The sequence below is a fragment of the Arvicola amphibius genome, chromosome 10 (assembly GCF_903992535.2).
Source record: "Arvicola amphibius chromosome 10, mArvAmp1.2, whole genome shotgun sequence".
Taxonomy (NCBI): Eukaryota; Metazoa; Chordata; class Mammalia; order Rodentia; family Cricetidae; genus Arvicola; species Arvicola amphibius.
Genome location: NC_052056.1, coordinates 116,908,445 through 116,927,560, shown reverse-complemented (window position 1 = coordinate 116,927,560; position 19,116 = coordinate 116,908,445). Strand labels below are relative to the sequence as shown.

Genomic DNA, 19,116 nt, shown 5'->3' with positions numbered 1-19,116 from the left:
ACATGCCCATCACTGTGGAGGTCAGCAGAGGGTGTCAGATATACTGGAGCCACAGTTGTGAGCTGACTGGTGTGTGCTGGGAACTAACAAGTTAGTTAGACTTTGCAAGGGCAACAAGTACTCTTAGCCATGTAGTCCCAGATGGCCTGCAACTCACGGAGCCACCTCTCTAGTCCCTGGGTGTGCTGACCAAACCTAAACTGAACAAGGGCACCAGCAACAGTTAAAGTGGTCAGGGGAAAGCCCGGGAGGCATCAACCTACACAAAGAACTACAGGCAACTAAAGAGAGAAGGAGAAATAGTTTTCCCTGGGGAAGAGCACACCAGTTGGTAATCCAATACCAAATGGTCAGCCCTGAAAACATGCAAGTAACATTATACAGGCTGAACAGGTTATATTTAAGGATATGGGTGTGTGTGTGCGCGTGTGCGCGCGCGCACGTGCGTGTGTGAATAATAATGGAAAAAGAGGCTATAAATTTGTAAGGCATTAAGGCGGGCGGGCTGCATGGGAGGGTTTAGAGGGAGGAAAGGGAAGGGAGAAACGATGTAATTATATTATAATCTCAATTCTTAAAGTTAAAATAAATAAACAAATAATACGATAAAAAAAGATCTTTTCTGTGCTTTATTTTCTTTGTTGCTCAGGATGGAACCCAGCGTCTCACCCGTGTTATGGTTACGACTGAAGGTTACGGTTAACACACTCAATCACTGGCTTCAGTGTAGAAGCATGAAGCTCAGTTTGATTGACAGTCTTCGGAGGAATTCGGGTTTGGTCTGGTTTTTAATTGTTGTGTGAGAACCCAGAGCCTCGTACATGCTAAGCAAGCTCCCCGCCCCCCCGTGCTGAGCCTCAGGCCTAATGTTCAGTGTGTCTTTTTATTCCAATGCTTTGACGAGCTGGCCACTTGCTAGCCCTGGTGGGCCATCTCTGCCTAGGGAGCCGACTCCTGCAGACAAGAAGGGACTGACCCGGGAGTGTGCCTTTCACAACAATCCAATGGACTCGGAACATCCTGACCAGATGTTCACCATGTCTGCTCCCCAGTTCCTCCATCCAGAGCCCAAGAAATGATTCCAGTGCAACTAATTGCTTTCCACTCTCTTTCTTGTGTACATGTGTTCATGTGGGCACATGTGTATGTGTGTCTGCGCTTATGTGCTTATGTGCACATGCATGTGGATGCCAGAGGCCAACCTCAGGTGTCATTTCTTAGGTATGTTCACTTTGTTTGCTTGAGACAAGGTTTCTCTGTGTAGCTCTGGCTGGTCTCGATCTTACTATGCAAACCAGACTGGCTTGGAACTCACAGAAATCTGCTTACTTACAGTTCCCGAGTGCTGGGATTAAGGGTGCATTTTGTAAGACAAGGTCTTTCCCTGGCCTGGAACTCATCAGTTCATCTAGACTGGCTATTGAGCTCCAGGGACCCACCTGTCTATTTTTTTTTTTTCAGTGCTGGGATCACAGGCATGCACTACAGGTTCTGGGACTGGAACTCAGGCCCCCACATTTGCATGCTTACACACTTAGGACCAAGCCACCTCCCCTGTTCCTACAGAGGTTTTATTAAGCTTAATCTGCAACAGGGAGAAGCAAGCCTTTGAGTGTGGTTCACTTCCAGGTCTGTGGGCTGCTGTGTTCCCCTGAACAGCACAGAATTAGGGTGGCCCTGGTCTGGATCTCGGCTCTGTCACCAGTTGCCGCACAGCCTGTCACAACCATCTGGCCTCGCCTTTCTCACCAGTCACTCCAGGACAGCATGCCCCCCGCCTGAGAAGGTGTTTGGGAAGACAGTATGCTACCACACAGAGGAAAAGCTCAACACAGCCTTCAGTACATTTCCGTCAGTGTCTTTATGCTCTAACTCATTCCTGAGCATGAGGTTCCCTGGCAACGGGATGCTCCTAATTGGCGGGAGTCCGAGAGCACAGGGTCCATCACGATCCAACAGTGTCACCAATAAAAGGCTCATTAAAACCTCCTTCCTAACACAACTTTTAAGAGGAGGATTCACTTTGAGGAGTAAAAAAAAGGAAAGTTACAGATGAAAATTGTGGCGAGAAACCAATTACTTACTCTAGTACATTTTGTTAATTACATTTTTTTCTTCCGTTAAATTCACGATAAAAATAAACCAACTTAATTACTGTAATTTGGTTCCAGATAATGATATCTAACTAGATAAAGATTTGGGAATTAACTAGTTAGACCAAGTGATGGCTTCTCAAGGGGCTCAAATGATGGGCTCTGAGGATTGAGATCTTCTTAAAATGCACCGTCGGGGGGCCCACAGCGAGGGCACAGTGGGGTGCTTTTCTACTGAGGCTGACTGCCTCTCTAATGCGCCCCAGGGATGACAGATCTAATTGCACAAATCTACAACCTTGCAGCTTCCTTGGTCTGTGTCTCTCCCCTCTTCAAATCCATCCCATAATAAGCCAAGGATCATCATGGCTATTTATGGGATGCGGACAGCTATTTCCTAGCTGCATTTTCTCATCTGTTGGTGGTGGTGTGTGCATATGCATGTGTTATATGTGCTCTTATGTGTATGTAAATTCAACCAAAATATACACGCGCAAGTATGTACCAATGTATGGAGATCAGAGCGCTTGCTGGATATCTTGCCTCAATTTCTTGCCACCTTAGTATTTTGAGGCAGGGTCTCTCACTGGGCCTGGAATCACTAATTCACCATCAAACTCTAGGGGCCAACCTGTGTCTGCCTTCCCAGCACCCAGCCTCCCAGTTCTTTACACAGTCAGCGGGGTTACAAACTCAAGTCCTCATGGTTGCATAACAAACACTGACTGAACCAACCACCTCCCTAGACCCTTCTTCTTCTTCTCCTTCTCCTCCTCCTCCTCCTCCTTCCCCTTCCCCTTATCCTTCTCCTTATTATTATTTTTTTTTCTTTTTTTCGAGACAGGTTTCCCTGTAGTTTCTAGAGCCTGTCCTGGAACTAGCTCTTGTAGACCAGGCTGGCCTCCAACTCAGAGATCCCCCTGCCTCTGCCTCCCGAGTGCTGGGATTAAAGGCGTGCACCACTACCGCCCGGCTTCCTTATTATTATTATTACTTATTTATTGAGATGGAGTCTTAGTCTGTATCTCCGGCTAGCCTACAAAGTGGTTTTCCTGCCACAGTCTCCGGCATGCTGGTTATGGGCACACCATACTGCATATTATTCTCATCTCCTGGTTGGATCTTCTGAGCACCCCGCCTGGCATCCTGTATCTATGTCTTGATCTCCTTCCATCCTCCTATGCTTCTGAGGGCTTCTTATTCTTCCCTACGACTGCAGATGCTATTTTCTGACTCACAAATACCTCCTTTCCCAACTCCAGATGTGGATTTGCCCAACTCTGCTAATTATCTCCAAAGCTGTTCAAATTTTTTTTGAACATACCCAACCTTTTTGTATAACCCAACCACACTTTGCTTCCAAGGTCACTACCATGGAGAACACCACTGTCCTTCTACACACCGATGGCAGCTCTCTTGGGACCCCATCACCAAGCCCCAGCACTTAGACCCTGTAAAGGCCTCTTTATTTTCTGCCTGTACCCACAGCTTCTGATTCATGGAAACCCAGCCTTCACCAACCCCTTCTGCACTCAGTTCTCTGCAGAGCAGCCAGGGTGATCTGGTTGAGCTGGGGCTCCTATGACAGTCACACAACTAACCTACTTCATAACCACCCATGGCTCCCTAGTGTCTTGAAGATAAAACTCCTTCATGCCACCATTAAGTCCACAAAGGCTGGACACTGCTTTCTTCCTTAGTGTCTCACCCCAGCCCAGTTCCCAGTCTGAATCTTCATCCATCCCCACGGCTACATAGTCCTCCACTGTAGATGACTTACCTTCCCTCTGGAATACCTGTCTCCCTGCATCTAATCTCTGACTCCAGCTTCCAGTCACTTCCTGCTGGAGACCCTTCCTCACCTCCCAGGTTGGTACCCACATTCTCTTTTACCCCCAGAGTCCTGCCTTCATCCCCAGTGCAGCATCTCTCCACAAGGCGGAGTGTGGTGAGCAAAGAGGCCAAGGCAGGATGGCAGCTCAGAAGCTTAGCACTAGCCTCGCACATACAAGTCCCTGGGTCTCAGTCCCAGTAGCGGAAAAGCAGAAGTCAAAAACAATTCTGAAGCTCCCTCCTTCCTTCCTGAAAATGGGAGAGATTCTATCTCCTGTCCTCGAGGGCCGTCTACACTTGGCGGCTTGTCTACAGGGCACGTATGCCAGGAGACTGTGCATTCCACGGAACTATAGCCGCTCTTACTCAGGGTACTTGTGAACCCTTCTGAACTCAACGAAAGTTGTAAGGCGACAGATGTGTGCATTGCCCGGATTTCCATCATTACGTAAAGTACACACCTGTCAAAGTATCTTATTACATGTAAATACGTCATTCAAAAAGATAACTTAAAAAAAAAAAACAACATGGCGGGAGCGATGCTGTCTAACGCTCAGACTCAGCTCATATCTGCAACAAGGCTCTTAGCTGCTGTGCCGGGAGCTCACCAGAGCAGCCTCCACAGAGCAGAGGAGACCGCCATGTTGGGAGCTCCCTGGAGTGCCTCCACGTAGCAGGGTGGACGGCTTTCCACAGTTGAATGATCATGAGCAGCCACCTTGGAAGTGGCTCACGGGCACTCAGTACACAATGAACACCGTAACAATGAGTTGGTATACAATGAGCAAATGAAGGACTGAAAGAACAATGAATGAGTAGGGAAACTCGCCATGGTCGCATAACTGAAACCAGGCGTACGAGTGTACGACAGTCATTCTTTCTACTACATCCCCCCAGATCCCCCAAATTCATCCATAAATCCCACCACCTTGCCCTTACCAACATGTGCCCTGACTCTTCCAAAGGCGACACTAGATGGTGGCTCTACCCACGCCGTGGAGGTCAAAGGCCAGGGTGCGGCCCACTTACCCGAGCGCAAAGACATCCGAGTGCTTGGAGAAGGGCAGCTTGTCCTCTTCTGTGTCAGGGGACAGCTGGCGGATGATCTCTGGGGCCAGGTGACACAGCCAGCCATTCTGGATACGCAGTTTGTCTTCTCGCCTGCAGAGACAAAGCCCCGGAGAGCCTTGTTTTGTAGCAGTGACCCCAGGTCCCAGAAACGCCTCTGCCGGCTTCCCACCCTCCTCCCTGGGCATTCCCAGTCCTCCATAGGAGGCTGAGAGCCAGACCGAAACGCAGAGATAGGAATGATGGAACCCAGCCCAAGCCACCCTCGGGTCCACAGGCTCTGGGCCCTCTTGCACATCTCTGCTGGATACTGAATACTGTCCATTCTTGTTCCTACACGTTGCTCTCTGCAGTCTAAAGTTGCCTCTAGAGGGACTGTGCTGGGTGGTTTTGTGTGTCAACTTGACACAGGCTAGAGCCATCAGAGAGGAAGGAGCCTCAGTCGAGAAAATGCCTCCATGAGATTCAGCTGTAGGGCATTTTCTCTTTTAGTGATCAATGGGGGCAGGCCCAGGCTGTGGTGGATGGTGCCATCCTTAACCTGCTGGTCCTAGGTACTATAAGAAAGCAGGCTGAGAAAGACACGGGAACAAGCCAGTAAGCAGCACCCTGCATGGCCTCTGCATGGGCTCCTGCCTCCAGGCTCCTGCCCTGCTTGAGTTCCTGCCCTGACCTCCTTCAGTGATAAATAGTGATAAGGAAGTAGAAGCCAAATAAACCCTTTCCTCCCCAACTTGCTCTTTGGTTATGGTGTCTGATCAAATAAACAAAAAACAAAACCTAAGTCAGGAACTATGCAAGATCTCAAAGTTTAATACCTCAAGTCCCCCAAATAGTCCATTCTAGTAGATTCCTGGCGCCAGATCTGCAATCGTGAACAAGACTGACAGGAGAAAAAAAGCCAAGGAGGCTGATGCAAACAGGAAAAAGGCCACACAGTGGCAAACATCACACAAAGAATCATAACAGAGGCAAGCGTCCAGGCTGAGGACACATGTGAGACAAGCTTTATGTGGCAGAGAACCCAGCGTGGGAACAAAAGGAATATCCTAGCCAGAGGGAAAGCTAGGTCAGAACCCAGGGAGGTGACCTCAGGAGGGTTCTAGAAACCAAGAGACGGCAGTGCACAGGAAGGCAACATGTACCCTGTGTTTAAACACGGATTCTGGTAGGTGGGCCCTGTTCTTCCCCCGTTAGAAACAAGAGTGCACTGAGCCATCTGTGGGTAAATGCTGTCACTGTCCTTATGCCTATCTGCCACTGTCCCGGGGGTAAATGCCCAGAGGAGGAGGAAAGCAAGGTTGCTCCAACACCTTGCAGCAGATCAGAGTCTTACACTGGGGACAGATGACTAAGTGGCCCTTAGTCATCTTTTTCTTTCTTTCTTTTTTTTGTATTTCTTTTTTTTCTTAAAAAACAATCTTTTCTCATTTTACATACCAATCCCAGTTCCCAGTCCCTCCCCTCCTCCTGCTCCCTCCACCTTCTCTCCCTGCCCCATCCACTCTTCAGAGAGGGTAAGGCTTCCCATTGGGGAGCCAACAAAGTCTGGCATATCAAAGACTACTAGAAGGGGCTGTTAGCCAAGGGGCGTGAGTAAGAGACAGGTACTTCAAGACTGACAGCAGGAGGGCCTACTATCTCTAGACAGCTTCTGGGGGAACTGGGCTGCATCCTACAGTTCTTCCAGGTGGGCTTCCCAGCTCTATGAGGTGTGTGTGCTGGTCCTTCCAGGGCACTCAGTCAGATCCCCCCCCCCCATCATGACTTTCCCCCATGTCTGAACATCTTCAGGGATGGCGGTTTTCTCTCTAGTCTCTCAATGTGCCAGCCACCAATTTCTGTGACTGTCTCGCTCTTTAAAGGTGGACACTATGAACAAAGGGCAGATAGATAGATAGATAGATAGATAGATAGATAGATAGATAGATAGATACACAAAGAGAGAGAGAGAGAGAGAGAGACAGACAGACACACACACACACACACACACACATAGAGAAAGTTTGTGTGCTCTTGACATATGCCTAGAGGTCAGAGGACAATCTGCAGAAACTGGTTTCCTTCTACCATGTCCTGGGAACTGAACTTGGGTCTTCAGGCCACATTTACTTGCTGACCCATCTCACCAGCCCAAAGGACTGAACTTTAAATTTAATTATCTAATTCCACTTTGATTTTTTAACTATATCTAGACTCTCTCTCTCTCTCTCTCTCTCTCTCTCTCTCCACACACACACACACACACACACACACACACACACACACACACACACACACACACACCACAGAACTCACTGGTGGGTTGGCCAGAGGATGACTTTCAGGAGTCATTATCTCCTCTAGCATGACAGCCCCAGGGCAAACTCAGGTCGTGAGGCTTGGTAGCAAGCACATTTACCCACTGAGCCATCTCACAGACCCTGATTCCACTTTAATTAAAGTTAAATCCGCATAGATACATCTGTCTGGCCAGTGGCCCAGATCTAGATAATGATTTACTAAAACCATTTTTAAAAAAAAAACTTAAATATATTTTAATAAGTGACTTTTAGCTCAGTTGTAAACAGAAACGAGTATTTTTCCAATGCACATTTAAATGAAGACAGAGTGCTTGTCCATGCTCTCCTTAAAATCCGCTCACAGCTTTATACTCTCAGAAACCCTGGGCCTAAGGAAAGAACTCCTAATGAAGTGGCAGGAGTTTGGGGGTTCAGGGTTCCACTGCTGATGCATTTCCTATATGGGTGAAGGAAGCTAGAGAAATTCTAGACTTGCAGTTCTCCAAGTCATTTTTATTTTCCAGAGGCTACACACCATCCATCTGGATAAACACATGTATTAAGAGATCTCTAGACAGGGGCTGAAGGGAGGAGACTGAGCTGGGGGATCACTGAGCTTCCACCCGCACTGTGTGTGTGTGAGCTCTCCATGGGGTGCCTCTCCATCCAACATCAGGGCCATCTGTCCACTGCCTATATTTCTACACCAGGAGCCAGACACAGTCAGTGACCACCATGAAATCTATTCTAACTCGGGCTTTCCATCCCCGATGCCATGTTACTGTGGGCATTGCTGTCAGGTGGGGCTATTTTGTGTTTATATCGTGTTTCATGGCATCCCTGGCCTCTACACAGTAGTTTCTGGGAACATACACATGCACGCACGCACACGCACACACACGCACACGCACACACACATGCACACACACAGACACACATGCACGCACACACACACATGCACACACACGCACACACACACACACATGCACACACACGCACACACAGACACACATGCACGCACACACACAGACACACACGCACACACACATGCACACACGCACACACACAGATACACACGCACGCACGCACGCACACACACGTGCACACACAGACACACATCACACACACGCACGCACGCGCACACACACATGTGCGGGCGCGTACACATGCACGTGCACACACACGTGCACACAGACACATGCACACACATGCACACACGCATGCACACACACGCATGCACACACACACAGAGACACACACGCACACACACAGAGACACACACACATACCCTAGCTGTAGCTAGGAGGAATGCCCCCAGACCCATGAATGGGTACACATTAGAGAAGAGAACAGTCCAGATTCTGGGGTCGAGGACGTCTCCTCTACCGGGAATAAACAACGTGGTAGTTTATATCCTCTGCTGGTACACAGGGTCCAGACACTTTAGCAAACCCCGAGGTTGGCAGAGTTGATGGCATCTTTCTCCTGGGATCAAGAACACCCGCTGACATTTAAGGATGTAAAGACTCATTTGCTGCTTGTTAGCTGTGAGGCCTCCGGCATACTCTGGTCTCTATTTTTCCATCTGCCAACAGGGCACATTCATTTGTGCCTCAGATAGCTACGGCAACGTGAAAGTGTCCAGTTTAGGGCTATGTCTACTGCCAGGGCTAGGAATTATTTTACACTACATCTCACATGCACATATGGTATCTGTTTATCTGGAGGACTGAGGCCAAAGTAGGAAAGTCTACTGCATAATGAGGAACTTAGTGGGAGTTAGACAAACTTTCCCAGGTATGGCCACTCCTCACAAGGGCCAACAGGCTGGGAAACACTGGGACAGGGGAGGGTGTGGAAGACACACAAGTGACATTAGCCCGGGGCTGGGGTAGGCACATGCCTGGGAGAGGGTTAGAAGTGGGCCCTGGTAAGGTGCATACACCCCAGGGTGTCCCGTTCCCATGGCAGCGGGCCCACCAATGACAAGTCCGAATCATCCTCATTATGGTTATTATTATGATTAATAACAGGTTGTGTGGGGCTGGCACGGTAGGGCTGGCATCTTAAATGACACTTTGTCATGAGGGTGGCAGAGCAGCTGTTTGTGGGGATCTCCATGGCTACCTCTTCGCTTCCGGTCCAGGAGGGTCTCTTCCAGTCCAGTGGCGTGTTCTGGGAGACAGCAGCCTTGGGGAGTCTGACATCCTGGGACTGTTATTTGAAGGATGTTACTTCCCTGTATGCAGGCCATTACCATGGCTCCGCCCGCTCTACAGGATCAGGCACATGCTCAGTGAGCTCAGTCCTTATCATCTATCTTGCTGTGTTATGGACTGGGATTGTGCCCCCGACTCTCAATGTGACCATCACTAAAGGCAGGACTTGTGGGCTCAAGATTTAGTTTATATGACATAGAAACAGAAGGAGGGACTACTGGGGAAAGAGAATGGGCCAGAAAGAAGGGAGACACCAAAAGAAGGCAGGAGGCAGCTAACTGTGAGCAAAGCTCACAATACAAAGGTGCGTAAACGCTATACTGAAACCATCGCTTGGTGCAATGAATATACGCCAGTGATTTATTCTGTCTTACATGCTAATGCTTAAACTTTTGAGATTACATTTGTTAATTTATTTGTGGGAGTGTGTATGTAGGTCAGACAGCATCTTGTGGCAGTTGGTTCTCTCCTTCTACCATGTGGATCCTGGGGACTAAACTCAGGGCATTAGGCTTGTCTATCTTACTAGCATGTATACATACATAGATAGACATACACATATGCGCATACACACACTACTGTATGACAGCTTTACATATATTTACATATATAATAAAACAGACTTGGGAGCTTAGGCCTCACTCCTGAGAACAGATGTGCTGCTGTCTATAAGTTCAACTCCCTTGCCTCAGCTCCCATCTTTCACTCCTGGGCTGCTAAGCAGAGCCCCAAATACTCCTTGTTCGATGGTGTCTCCTGCCTCCACCTTCTTACTCCTGGTGGGCATTATTCCTGAGACCTTACTATCTCCGTGGACACTAGGAAGACATGTGCTGACAGCCAGGATGGGGCAAGAGGCCGTTGTCTAACAATGCAAGAAGCCGCCTTATCTCTGAATTGGCTTGATTTCCTTCCTGGTTGGTGCACACTGGGTCTCCAGGAGGAATGGAAGGAAAGAGCATTCAAGCACCCACTTCTCCTTCCTTGTCTTGGCGCTGTGGCCTCAGCAATACAGCAGAGTAAGGAATATAGTCACAGGCTCCTGCCCTCACCTTTCACAGCGAGGAGAGCCAGCAGATACAGATAGGTGTCACATTTTCATTGTGAAATAGTCCCCAAAGGCTCACTTGGGGGCTCAGTCCCCAGCTAGTGGTTCTATTTGGGAGGTTCAGCTAGACAGAGCATAGCTGGAGGAAGTCAGTCACAGGGTGGTGTGAGTCTCTAAGGGTGTCTTGTCCCTGGCTACTTCTTGTCTCTCACTATCCGCTTCCTGTCAGCCTTGAGGTGAAGAAGTTCCTCTTCCACATGGGCTCTGCTTCCATGATGCCTGTCAGAGTCCAGGGAAGCAAGAAGCCATGCTGAATCCAAGAACCCACGAGCCATGCTAAATCTTTCCTCCCTCAAGCTGGGAGTGTTTGTTTGGTATTTTGTTCACCATGAGGAACTCACTAACATTGCTGGTCACCAGGAGGGAGAGATTTCTGACCAGCCCAAAATCAAGTTAAAGTTAATACTTACTCAGCCTCCATGAGGCCCATGTAAACACTTGGGTTCACAGTGACATCACCAATTGTGTCCCTAAGCCTGCTCTGACCTGGTCCTGGCAAATGGTGTGAATGTGATTCTCTGTGGCAAGGCAGGGACCGAGCAAGGAAGGAGTCCTACCCAGTCTTGATCCGCTAGCTCCTTCGTGGACTCGTGCTCCCCATGTGTCTATTGGCCTATTTGTTTGTTTGCCTCGACTTATCTTAATGCCACAGACAGCTCTAGAAACTGGGGGCATCCAGTTTGGATGGGGGAGATGACACCTGAAGACAGAAACCAAGGCTGCTTGCTGTACGTCACCTCAGCCCCCAGAAACAGCTTATGCCATGTTTTGCTGAGTTTCAAGCACTCTGACTCAGATTCAAAGGTAGCTCACAGCAGGGATAAAGTCCTTCAGGAAGACAGGAGGATGTCTCTCAAAGAGATCAGTGGCTCTCCAGAATGGCAGAAACTTAAACACGAGAGAAGTCACAATGCTGTCTCCCCGTGAGAGAGGCCATTCATTATATGATGCAGGGGTCTGAGATATGTGTGCCATGCATGTGTACATGGCACATGCTCCAAATTAAAATCCGCGAGAGCAGACCTTCCGAGTTATAGACTGTTTATTTGGGATCAAGCTGTTTCTCGCATGGCTGACTCAACGCGGCTGGCTCCAGGGTGAGTGGCCTCTGAGAGTTAATTACTTAAAGATGGTTAATCGTTCCCTGGGTGATCCTGGGGAGGTATATGCAAATGAGTGCTAATTACAACACAGCAGTACAGCTATTTGCCCCGCATCTGATGCCACTCAGGGTCCTGTGCTGGATGCTTGTCCTGTATCCTCGTGTTTTATCTTCATAAGGACCCTCCAAGCGAGGCGTTTTCAAACACAAACTCGAGTTCAGAGGTACTGCTTATCTTGGTCACAGTCACAGTTAAGAATGTGCCCCCACACGGCCCCCAAACGGCCCAGGTAGTTGGACCTAAAAGCACTTACTCTCGGCTGTGTTTGGTTGCTAGGCTAAAGTTAATTACGATGACAGCTTGGAGCTTAGGGCTTGGCTGACCCCATTCCCTAGGGAAGCCCCATAGGCAAGGAGGAGAGTCTTCCAGTCCAGGACAAGAGCTTGTGAGATTCAGGGATGCGTTAGATCTTGTGCCACAAACTCAAAGGTGTCACTTTCAGGACAAGCGAGAAAGACACTAAGGTCATGGGAATAAGAGAGTGACGTGGGTGACCCCCTGCCGGCATGGCAGCCTAGCCACAATCTTAGCAGTTGTGAGCTCACAGATATAAGTCACTCAAGACATCTGGGATGAGCTCCTACCCCTTGACGGTCACTTATCAAGAATCCCTCTGGTCCCCTCTGTCACCTCTTACCTGCCAGCCTGCAGTACCCCAGAAATGCTGAAGAGTCCAAAGTCCGTGATGACCACTTTACCGTTGTCATAGAAAACATTCTTTGACTTGAGGTCCTTGTGAAGGATGCCCTTGGCGTGGAGGTAGCCCATGCCCTGTGAGAGATGAGGAGAAGGGGACGCATTAGAGGCGACCCGGCACTTCCTTGGATCCTCAAGAGTGGCCGAGTACAGGGTCCACCCATGGAGCTCAGGGGACAAAGGCTCTGTGAGTCAAAAGGCCACCATCCCCCACAGACCGCTGCAAAGTCATCTCCACAGAACCACTCTACTTCCTGAAGAATAAGGAAGTGCTCCAGGGGGAAGAGGGCTGGGGACACCGTCAAGGCTGGGGACATCAGAGAAAGGAACCCACCAGTCATTTCCCCTCATTTCTTTTATGAAGGGGCCTTGCTGTCTCTGTTACCCGGCCTATCGCCCTGTAGAAGGACCTGAGATACTTAGGAGACCTTTCACGCTCTCACGTCAAGAACACACAGGGACATCGGCCAGCAGTTCAGAGGTGGCTTTCACTTGTTTTGGCCTTCGTGAGTGACCGCCGTGTCTTTATTTACTCCCGCGAATCGCTCCTACCACTTCTGACTGGAACTGAAGCCTGCGCATGACCCACCAATGAGGCACCTGTCGGGACACTCAGGACGTCTTCATCTAAGACGACACACAACATCTCCACGTCTCCCGGGCAGCCGAGAGACAAGATGACAAGGGAATTCCAGGACTCACGTATACCAGTTTCTAATGGTGATGACTTGACTCTTAAATGTCCTGCTCCGGTGTGTATTTTGAGTGTTTGGTACCTAATCAGTGGTACTGCTTTAGAAAGTCTTAAGGAGTGCCGCCTACAGGATGAAATAGGTCACTGGGGGCAGGCCTTTGGGGGAACGTTAGCCCTGGCCATTTCCTGTCTCATGTTTTGCCTCCTGGTCTACTGAGATGTGAGCCATCTCTGACTCAGATTCCGGTCATCATGACCTGGGCTGCTGTGCCCCAACTCTTCTTCCTTCAGCTGCTTCTTGCAGAGTGACCCAGAAGTTTCTGATACACTATCCAAGAGAACTGAGTGGCTTTTGTATCCACTGGCCACTGCCTGTACCCAGGTATCATGACCATGAAGTGCCAGCCAGAAAACAGAGTTTGAGGCAGTATTTCTCAGGGTTGCATCCTGACAGATTCATTGTACATATCACCTGGTATTTTTTGGGCTAAATCTAATGTCTTTACGGTCCAGACTAGTGGTCTAAACCCAGACCCTGGGTCTTAGGATCCTTTGACAGGACTTCCAGAGGAGGCTGGGTCTTTGGAAGGTCCAGGTAGGGGTCCCAGAACTCACGGTACCTTCACAATTTCTTGTGCGATCTGCCTGGTTTTGTTGACATCCAGGACAATCTTGGCATCCCTCACCACAGAATAGAGAGTCCGTCCCTTACAGAGGCTGCAAGGCAAAAGGACAAGGTTACTCAGGGAAATGACTGGCAGTGGGGAGAAAGGTGCCCACAACGGTCATCAGAAGTCATGAAGAGTTGAGAGGACACGTCTCCATGACACCCATGTGACATCAACAGACCTTGCATCAAACCCCAGAGCTGGTTCTGGGTGACAGTCTGCAAAGAAGCCTTTGTAGATTCTTTAAGAAGATCAGATACTTCCTGCCGTGTAGACACCTGCAGATCCAGCCAGGTCCTGCAGATCCAGCCAGAGCTGTCTGTGGTGCTGTCAAGGAGAATGGCCCCTCATAGATTTGAATGCTTAGTCACCAGAAAGCCTTAGAGGGATGAGGAGGTGTGGCCTTGTAGGAGGAAGTCTCTTGCTGGAGGTGGGCTCTGAGGTTTCAAAAACCCGTGCCAGGCCCAGTCCTGCCCCACCCCCTCTCTGCCTATGGATCAAGATGTGGTTCTCAGCTGCCACTCCAGCGCGTGCCTGCATGCTGTCATGCTTTCCGCCATGATGACAATAACTGAGCCTCTGAAACCGCAAGCACGCCCGCAGTTAAAGTCTTTCTCTTGTGATAATTGCTTTGGTCATGGTATCACTCCACAGTGACAGAGCAGTGGGTAAGACAGTAGGCCTGCCATGTCCCTCAGCATAGGGTCTCTCTCTCTCTCCCGTGTGTGTACATACAGTGCATGCATCTTATATGTGTGCAGGCAGTTGCATGTGTGTGTGCACAGGTGCACATGTATTTTGTGCACATGCATATGAAGGCCAGACGACAACTTTGGCTGTCATTCCTCGGGTGCCGCCCACTTTGTTTTTTTTATTTTTATTTATTTATTTTTTTTGTTGTTGTTGTTGTTGAGAAAGGATCTCGCTAAGTTGAGACTCTCTAAGTAGATTAGACTGACTGGTTGGTGAGTTCCAGGACCCTTTTCTGCCTTCCTAGTGCTGAAATTATACACATCTTTTTTTTTAAAAAAAAAAAAAAAAAAAAAAAACATGGTTCTAGGAGGTTGAACTCAGGCCTTCAAGCTTCTAAGGCTGGCACTGAGTGACATTTCTGTGTCCCTCGCCCTTCTGAAGACGGACTCTCAATACATAGCTCATGCTAGCCCTGCTCGCGTCTTCCTGCTCAGCCTCCTAGCTGCTGGGACTACAGGCCTGTGCCATCGTGCCAGGTTTCAATCCAGCATCTCAAAGGAGAACTGGCACAAATCAATAACTTCTGGGCCCTCAGACAGCACTGAGACTGCACTGTCTGCCATCTGTCCCAGACAGGAGTCTCTGGGTGGGGACAGAGATGAGGGAACTGTAAAACCAGGGTCTCGTTGCACTGAGCAGCAGGCAAATGGCCCATTCAGTCTTTTCACCAGGGGGTGTGTCAAGAGAACAAAGCCACCCAATCAGGCACCTGTCTGGATGGAGGGTGCTCAACCCATTTGCAGCCTTGCTGAGTTTACTTCAAGGACTGGTATTTTAAGATGAATGATGGGAGGGAAGAACATTGGGGGGGCGGGGGAGGAGGGGGAGGAGGCGCAACACCTTTTCCCTCTGCAGCCTGCCTGCTCCTCCGTCTCAACCTTCCTGGTGAGCTGTCTCCTGACATACGCAGGACAGGTGCTGTGAAGGATCCCCAAGGGAATGAATTAGTGAAGTGAATGAACGAATGAGTTAATTCTGTAGTCACTAGAGCATTCCCAGTCCCCAGAAGGCAGCATTGCCTAAAAGAAGTATGGAAGTCATTATGATAATTAATTTTCCATCTCTATAAAATTAACAGCTTGGATGCATTTCTTTTAATTTATAGCTTTATTGCTAAAGTGCTCCGGGCATGATGTTTCCTCCTCTGGTGTTTGCTCAGCCTTTGTCTCAGGCTGGACTTGTGTTCCTGGGGTAGAAGTGAGAGTACTGGTATCGGAGGACCCCAGTTCAAATCCCGGCTCTGAGTCTTGCTTACTGTAACGTCTTGGGAAGGGTTACTCAGTCTCCCGGGCCTGGAGCCTCCTTACGGATCAGAACAAACCTACACTGTACATTAAAATACGGACTGAATGCAGTAAGAGTCCATCTTAGTGTCTGGCATCTGGAGGGAAGGCCAGCCCCACTGGTTAGGGGACAAGAGTCAGACCCTGTGGAATGAGGCTCCCGATCCAGCACATAGCAGCCATATGACCCTGAGGACTCCTGACACATATGTTAGCTTCTGCATCATAAAATGGGGTGACCCTTCCTGCCTCAACAGAACTCAGGCTTGTAAAAATGCAGGCACCATTCCCTGCACAGCACACAGTAGGTCTTCATGGCCCTTGCAATCAATAAAACGGTGAACATGCACATATGCCAATGGAGGAATGACGTATTTATCTGTGTATCACTTCTGCCTGCCCACCTGCCTACCAACCTATCTCTCTAGTGTATCCATCTGTCCATCTGTCCATCCATCCATCCACCATCCCCAATGGCCTAGAGCCATGATCTTCCATGAAGCTTTGTTTCTTCACCTGCGCAGGGCGAGGTTCCCAGAGCAGCTGACTCACAGGAGGTTGACTCACTCCTCCAAGGTCGCCCAGCGCAGGAGCAGGAGGCAGTTTAAGATGACTCAAGGCTGCCCCCTCTTTGCTGCACAGCGGCGAGTTCACCAAGCCTCTGCAGTAGAGGTGGAGAAAGGGCGGGTGGAGCAGACAATTTTGCTCTGTTGACATTTAAGAATCAGAGATGGAAGACTGTGGGTGGATTCTCTCCCCCTGGATAGCTCGCTCTCGAGCAGCCACCTACACTCTTTACAGACCAGAGCTCTCCCTGGTGCACACAGAAGAGCAAATGACCAGGCTCCAAGACTGCCAGCATCTACGACTCAGGGTGAGCATGCGAAACCACATCTTTGTTCATACGCCTTCTTGGCCGCCATGGACAGTGTCTGCTCCCTGTCTTTTCATGTTATCTGGGGTTGCTGACAAAGTAGCACTCTTGACCAGAGTAGACACTGGTGCAGCCATGATTTGGGTCATCGGCAAATGCCAAATACACAGATAATGCCTGGATACATGCCCAGCAGACACACACATCCACATTTACCCTCAAACTACAACCTCACAAAATTCTACTACTGGGAGCAATCTGTAAGAGTCCCTACTGGTTCTTACACTGATGTCCTTGCCCCCAAATGCGATGGCAGGGAGAGGTGTCAGCCAACAGAGGTGACCGGATGATGACAGGACCCTAAGAGACGTTCCCCCAGAAAGTCATTTAGTGCAAGAACACAGTGTGAAGGTGGCCGTCTGCAACATGAGGGGAGTCCTTGCCAAAGCTGCCCCTTGCTGGCCTCTTAGTCTCAGCCTTGAGCCTCCAGATAGACGACAAAGTTTCTGATCATTATAAGCCACCTGGTCCGTGGCATTTTGTCATAGCACCAGGAGCTAAGAAACAACCTGTGTTCATTAACCGAAACCGGGGACACTATGAATAAAGCCACATGACAAAATATCGTCGTACCGCACTGTGTAAAATAAGTGGCACACAGCTGACCGCATAAGGCAGGATGAGACTCACAGGATGGGAGCTGGTCTCTAGAGATTGCTGGAAGAGTCTACCACGGGCCTACATGCTGGAAGCCAGCAGCAGTGTCTTTGGTCTCTGGGTCTCTGGATGTGTTTGTTTGTCTCTATGTCTGTGCGCATCTCCTTCTCTCTTTCTTGTGTGTGTGTGTGTGTGTGTGTGTGTGTGTGTGTGTGTGTGTGTGTGTGTGGGTGTGTTTGTCTATCTGGATGTCTGTGCACATCTCTCTCTGTCCCTCCCTCTCTCCCCCCACTCTTTCTTGTGTGTATGTGTGTCTCTGGGTGTGTTTATCTATCTGGATGTCTGTGTACCCCCCCCCTCTTGTGTGTGTGTGGGGTGTGTGTGCTTGTCTGTCTGTGTGCCTCTCTCTCTCTCTCTCTCTCTCTCTCTCTCTCTCTCTCATGTGTGTGTAGGGGTGTGTGTGTGCTTGTCTGTCTGTGCACCTCTCTCTCTCTCTCTCTCTCTCTCTCTCGTGTGTGTGTGTATGTCTGGGTGTGCTTGTCTGTCTGTATGTCTGTGTGCCCCCCCTCTCGTGTGGGTATGGTCAGTGTCTGTGTATGTCTATGTGTGAGAAGAGGTGCAATGGGAGGAAGAACACCAGAGACTTGGGTTATGCTCCACGTTTGCATCTGGGAGCTGATGACACAGATGGGCACTGTGTCCGATGAGATGGGTCCTTACAGGTATGTCATCATTTGAAAAAAATCTTGAAAAATATGGGAAACTCGGGAGATAGCTAAGTAGGTAAAATGCTTGCCTTGTAAAGTCAAGGGCCCAAGCTTGATCCCCAGAACCCACACATGTAATCCCGGCGCTAGGAGGGCAGAAACAGGTAGGCTCCTGAGTGTGCTGACCAGAGAGCCTAGCCTGACGGAAGAGGCCCAACCCAGAGAGAGACCCTATCTCAGAAGAACCAAGGTGGAAAGCTCCTATCAAAACTGACTTCTAGGATGGCTGACGTGAGAAAATTCAGCTGGCTCTGAGGCCCTAACAGCCGCTTCTGGGGTAGGGGAGCGGGGGACGGGGAGGATGGGAAGGAGAAGGTGTGCATTTGCTGAGTGCTGGGAGGAGTGTGACCTCCATGAGTCCTCCCAGCCCTGCAAGGTCTGTCTGTGTTTTACAGGACCAGACACTGAGATGCAGAGTGGGAGGACAAAGTCACACACACAGCCATGAGGTCAACATGCACATACGAAAGACCAACCCCTACACAGCCGTGACGTCAACACACACTAGGAAAGACCAACTCTCACACACAGCCATGATATCAACACACACATAGGAAAGACGAACTCACATACACATCCGTGAGGTCGACACACACATAAACTCCTCCCAGTTTTCTCCCACCGAGTGAGCACACAGCCATGGAAATGTTTCTCAGTCACTAGAAGGGCAGGGCAGATGGAGAGCAAGTGACAGAAACTGACCCCAACTCTACGGTTATTTCCAGCTAGTTTCATGACGTCTGAAGTGACATAAGCCATGGTAGTCTCATCTATAAGACAGAGTTAACACATGCCGAGGGCTTTCTGTGCAGCCAGCATCTGCCTGTGTCAGGAAGAGCAGCGTCCTCGTGGCGTTTAGACTCCACGATACACATTCCTGTTTAGCATCTCAGAAAGTGGAGCATGTCTGAGATGGGCCGCAGGGCAGAGTGTTAATGGTGGTGTCCTTCTTTCTTCG

General features: G+C 49.4%; 1 protein-coding gene across 1 annotated transcript in view; it reads right to left on the bottom strand.

Moving 5' to 3' along the window:
- The window catches only part of Ksr2 (kinase suppressor of ras 2), a 351,922-nt gene that overhangs the window by 6,335 nt on the left and 326,471 nt on the right, over positions 1-19,116 (bottom strand). The window contains exons 15-17 of the mRNA XM_038346040.1: positions 13,777-13,873; positions 12,404-12,537; positions 4,956-5,087 (exon numbers count right to left, since the gene is read on the bottom strand). Of these exons, the coding sequence (XP_038201968.1) occupies positions 4,956-5,087; positions 12,404-12,537; positions 13,777-13,873 (363 nt within the window). The remainder of the gene's footprint in view (positions 1-4,955; positions 5,088-12,403; positions 12,538-13,776; positions 13,874-19,116) is intronic.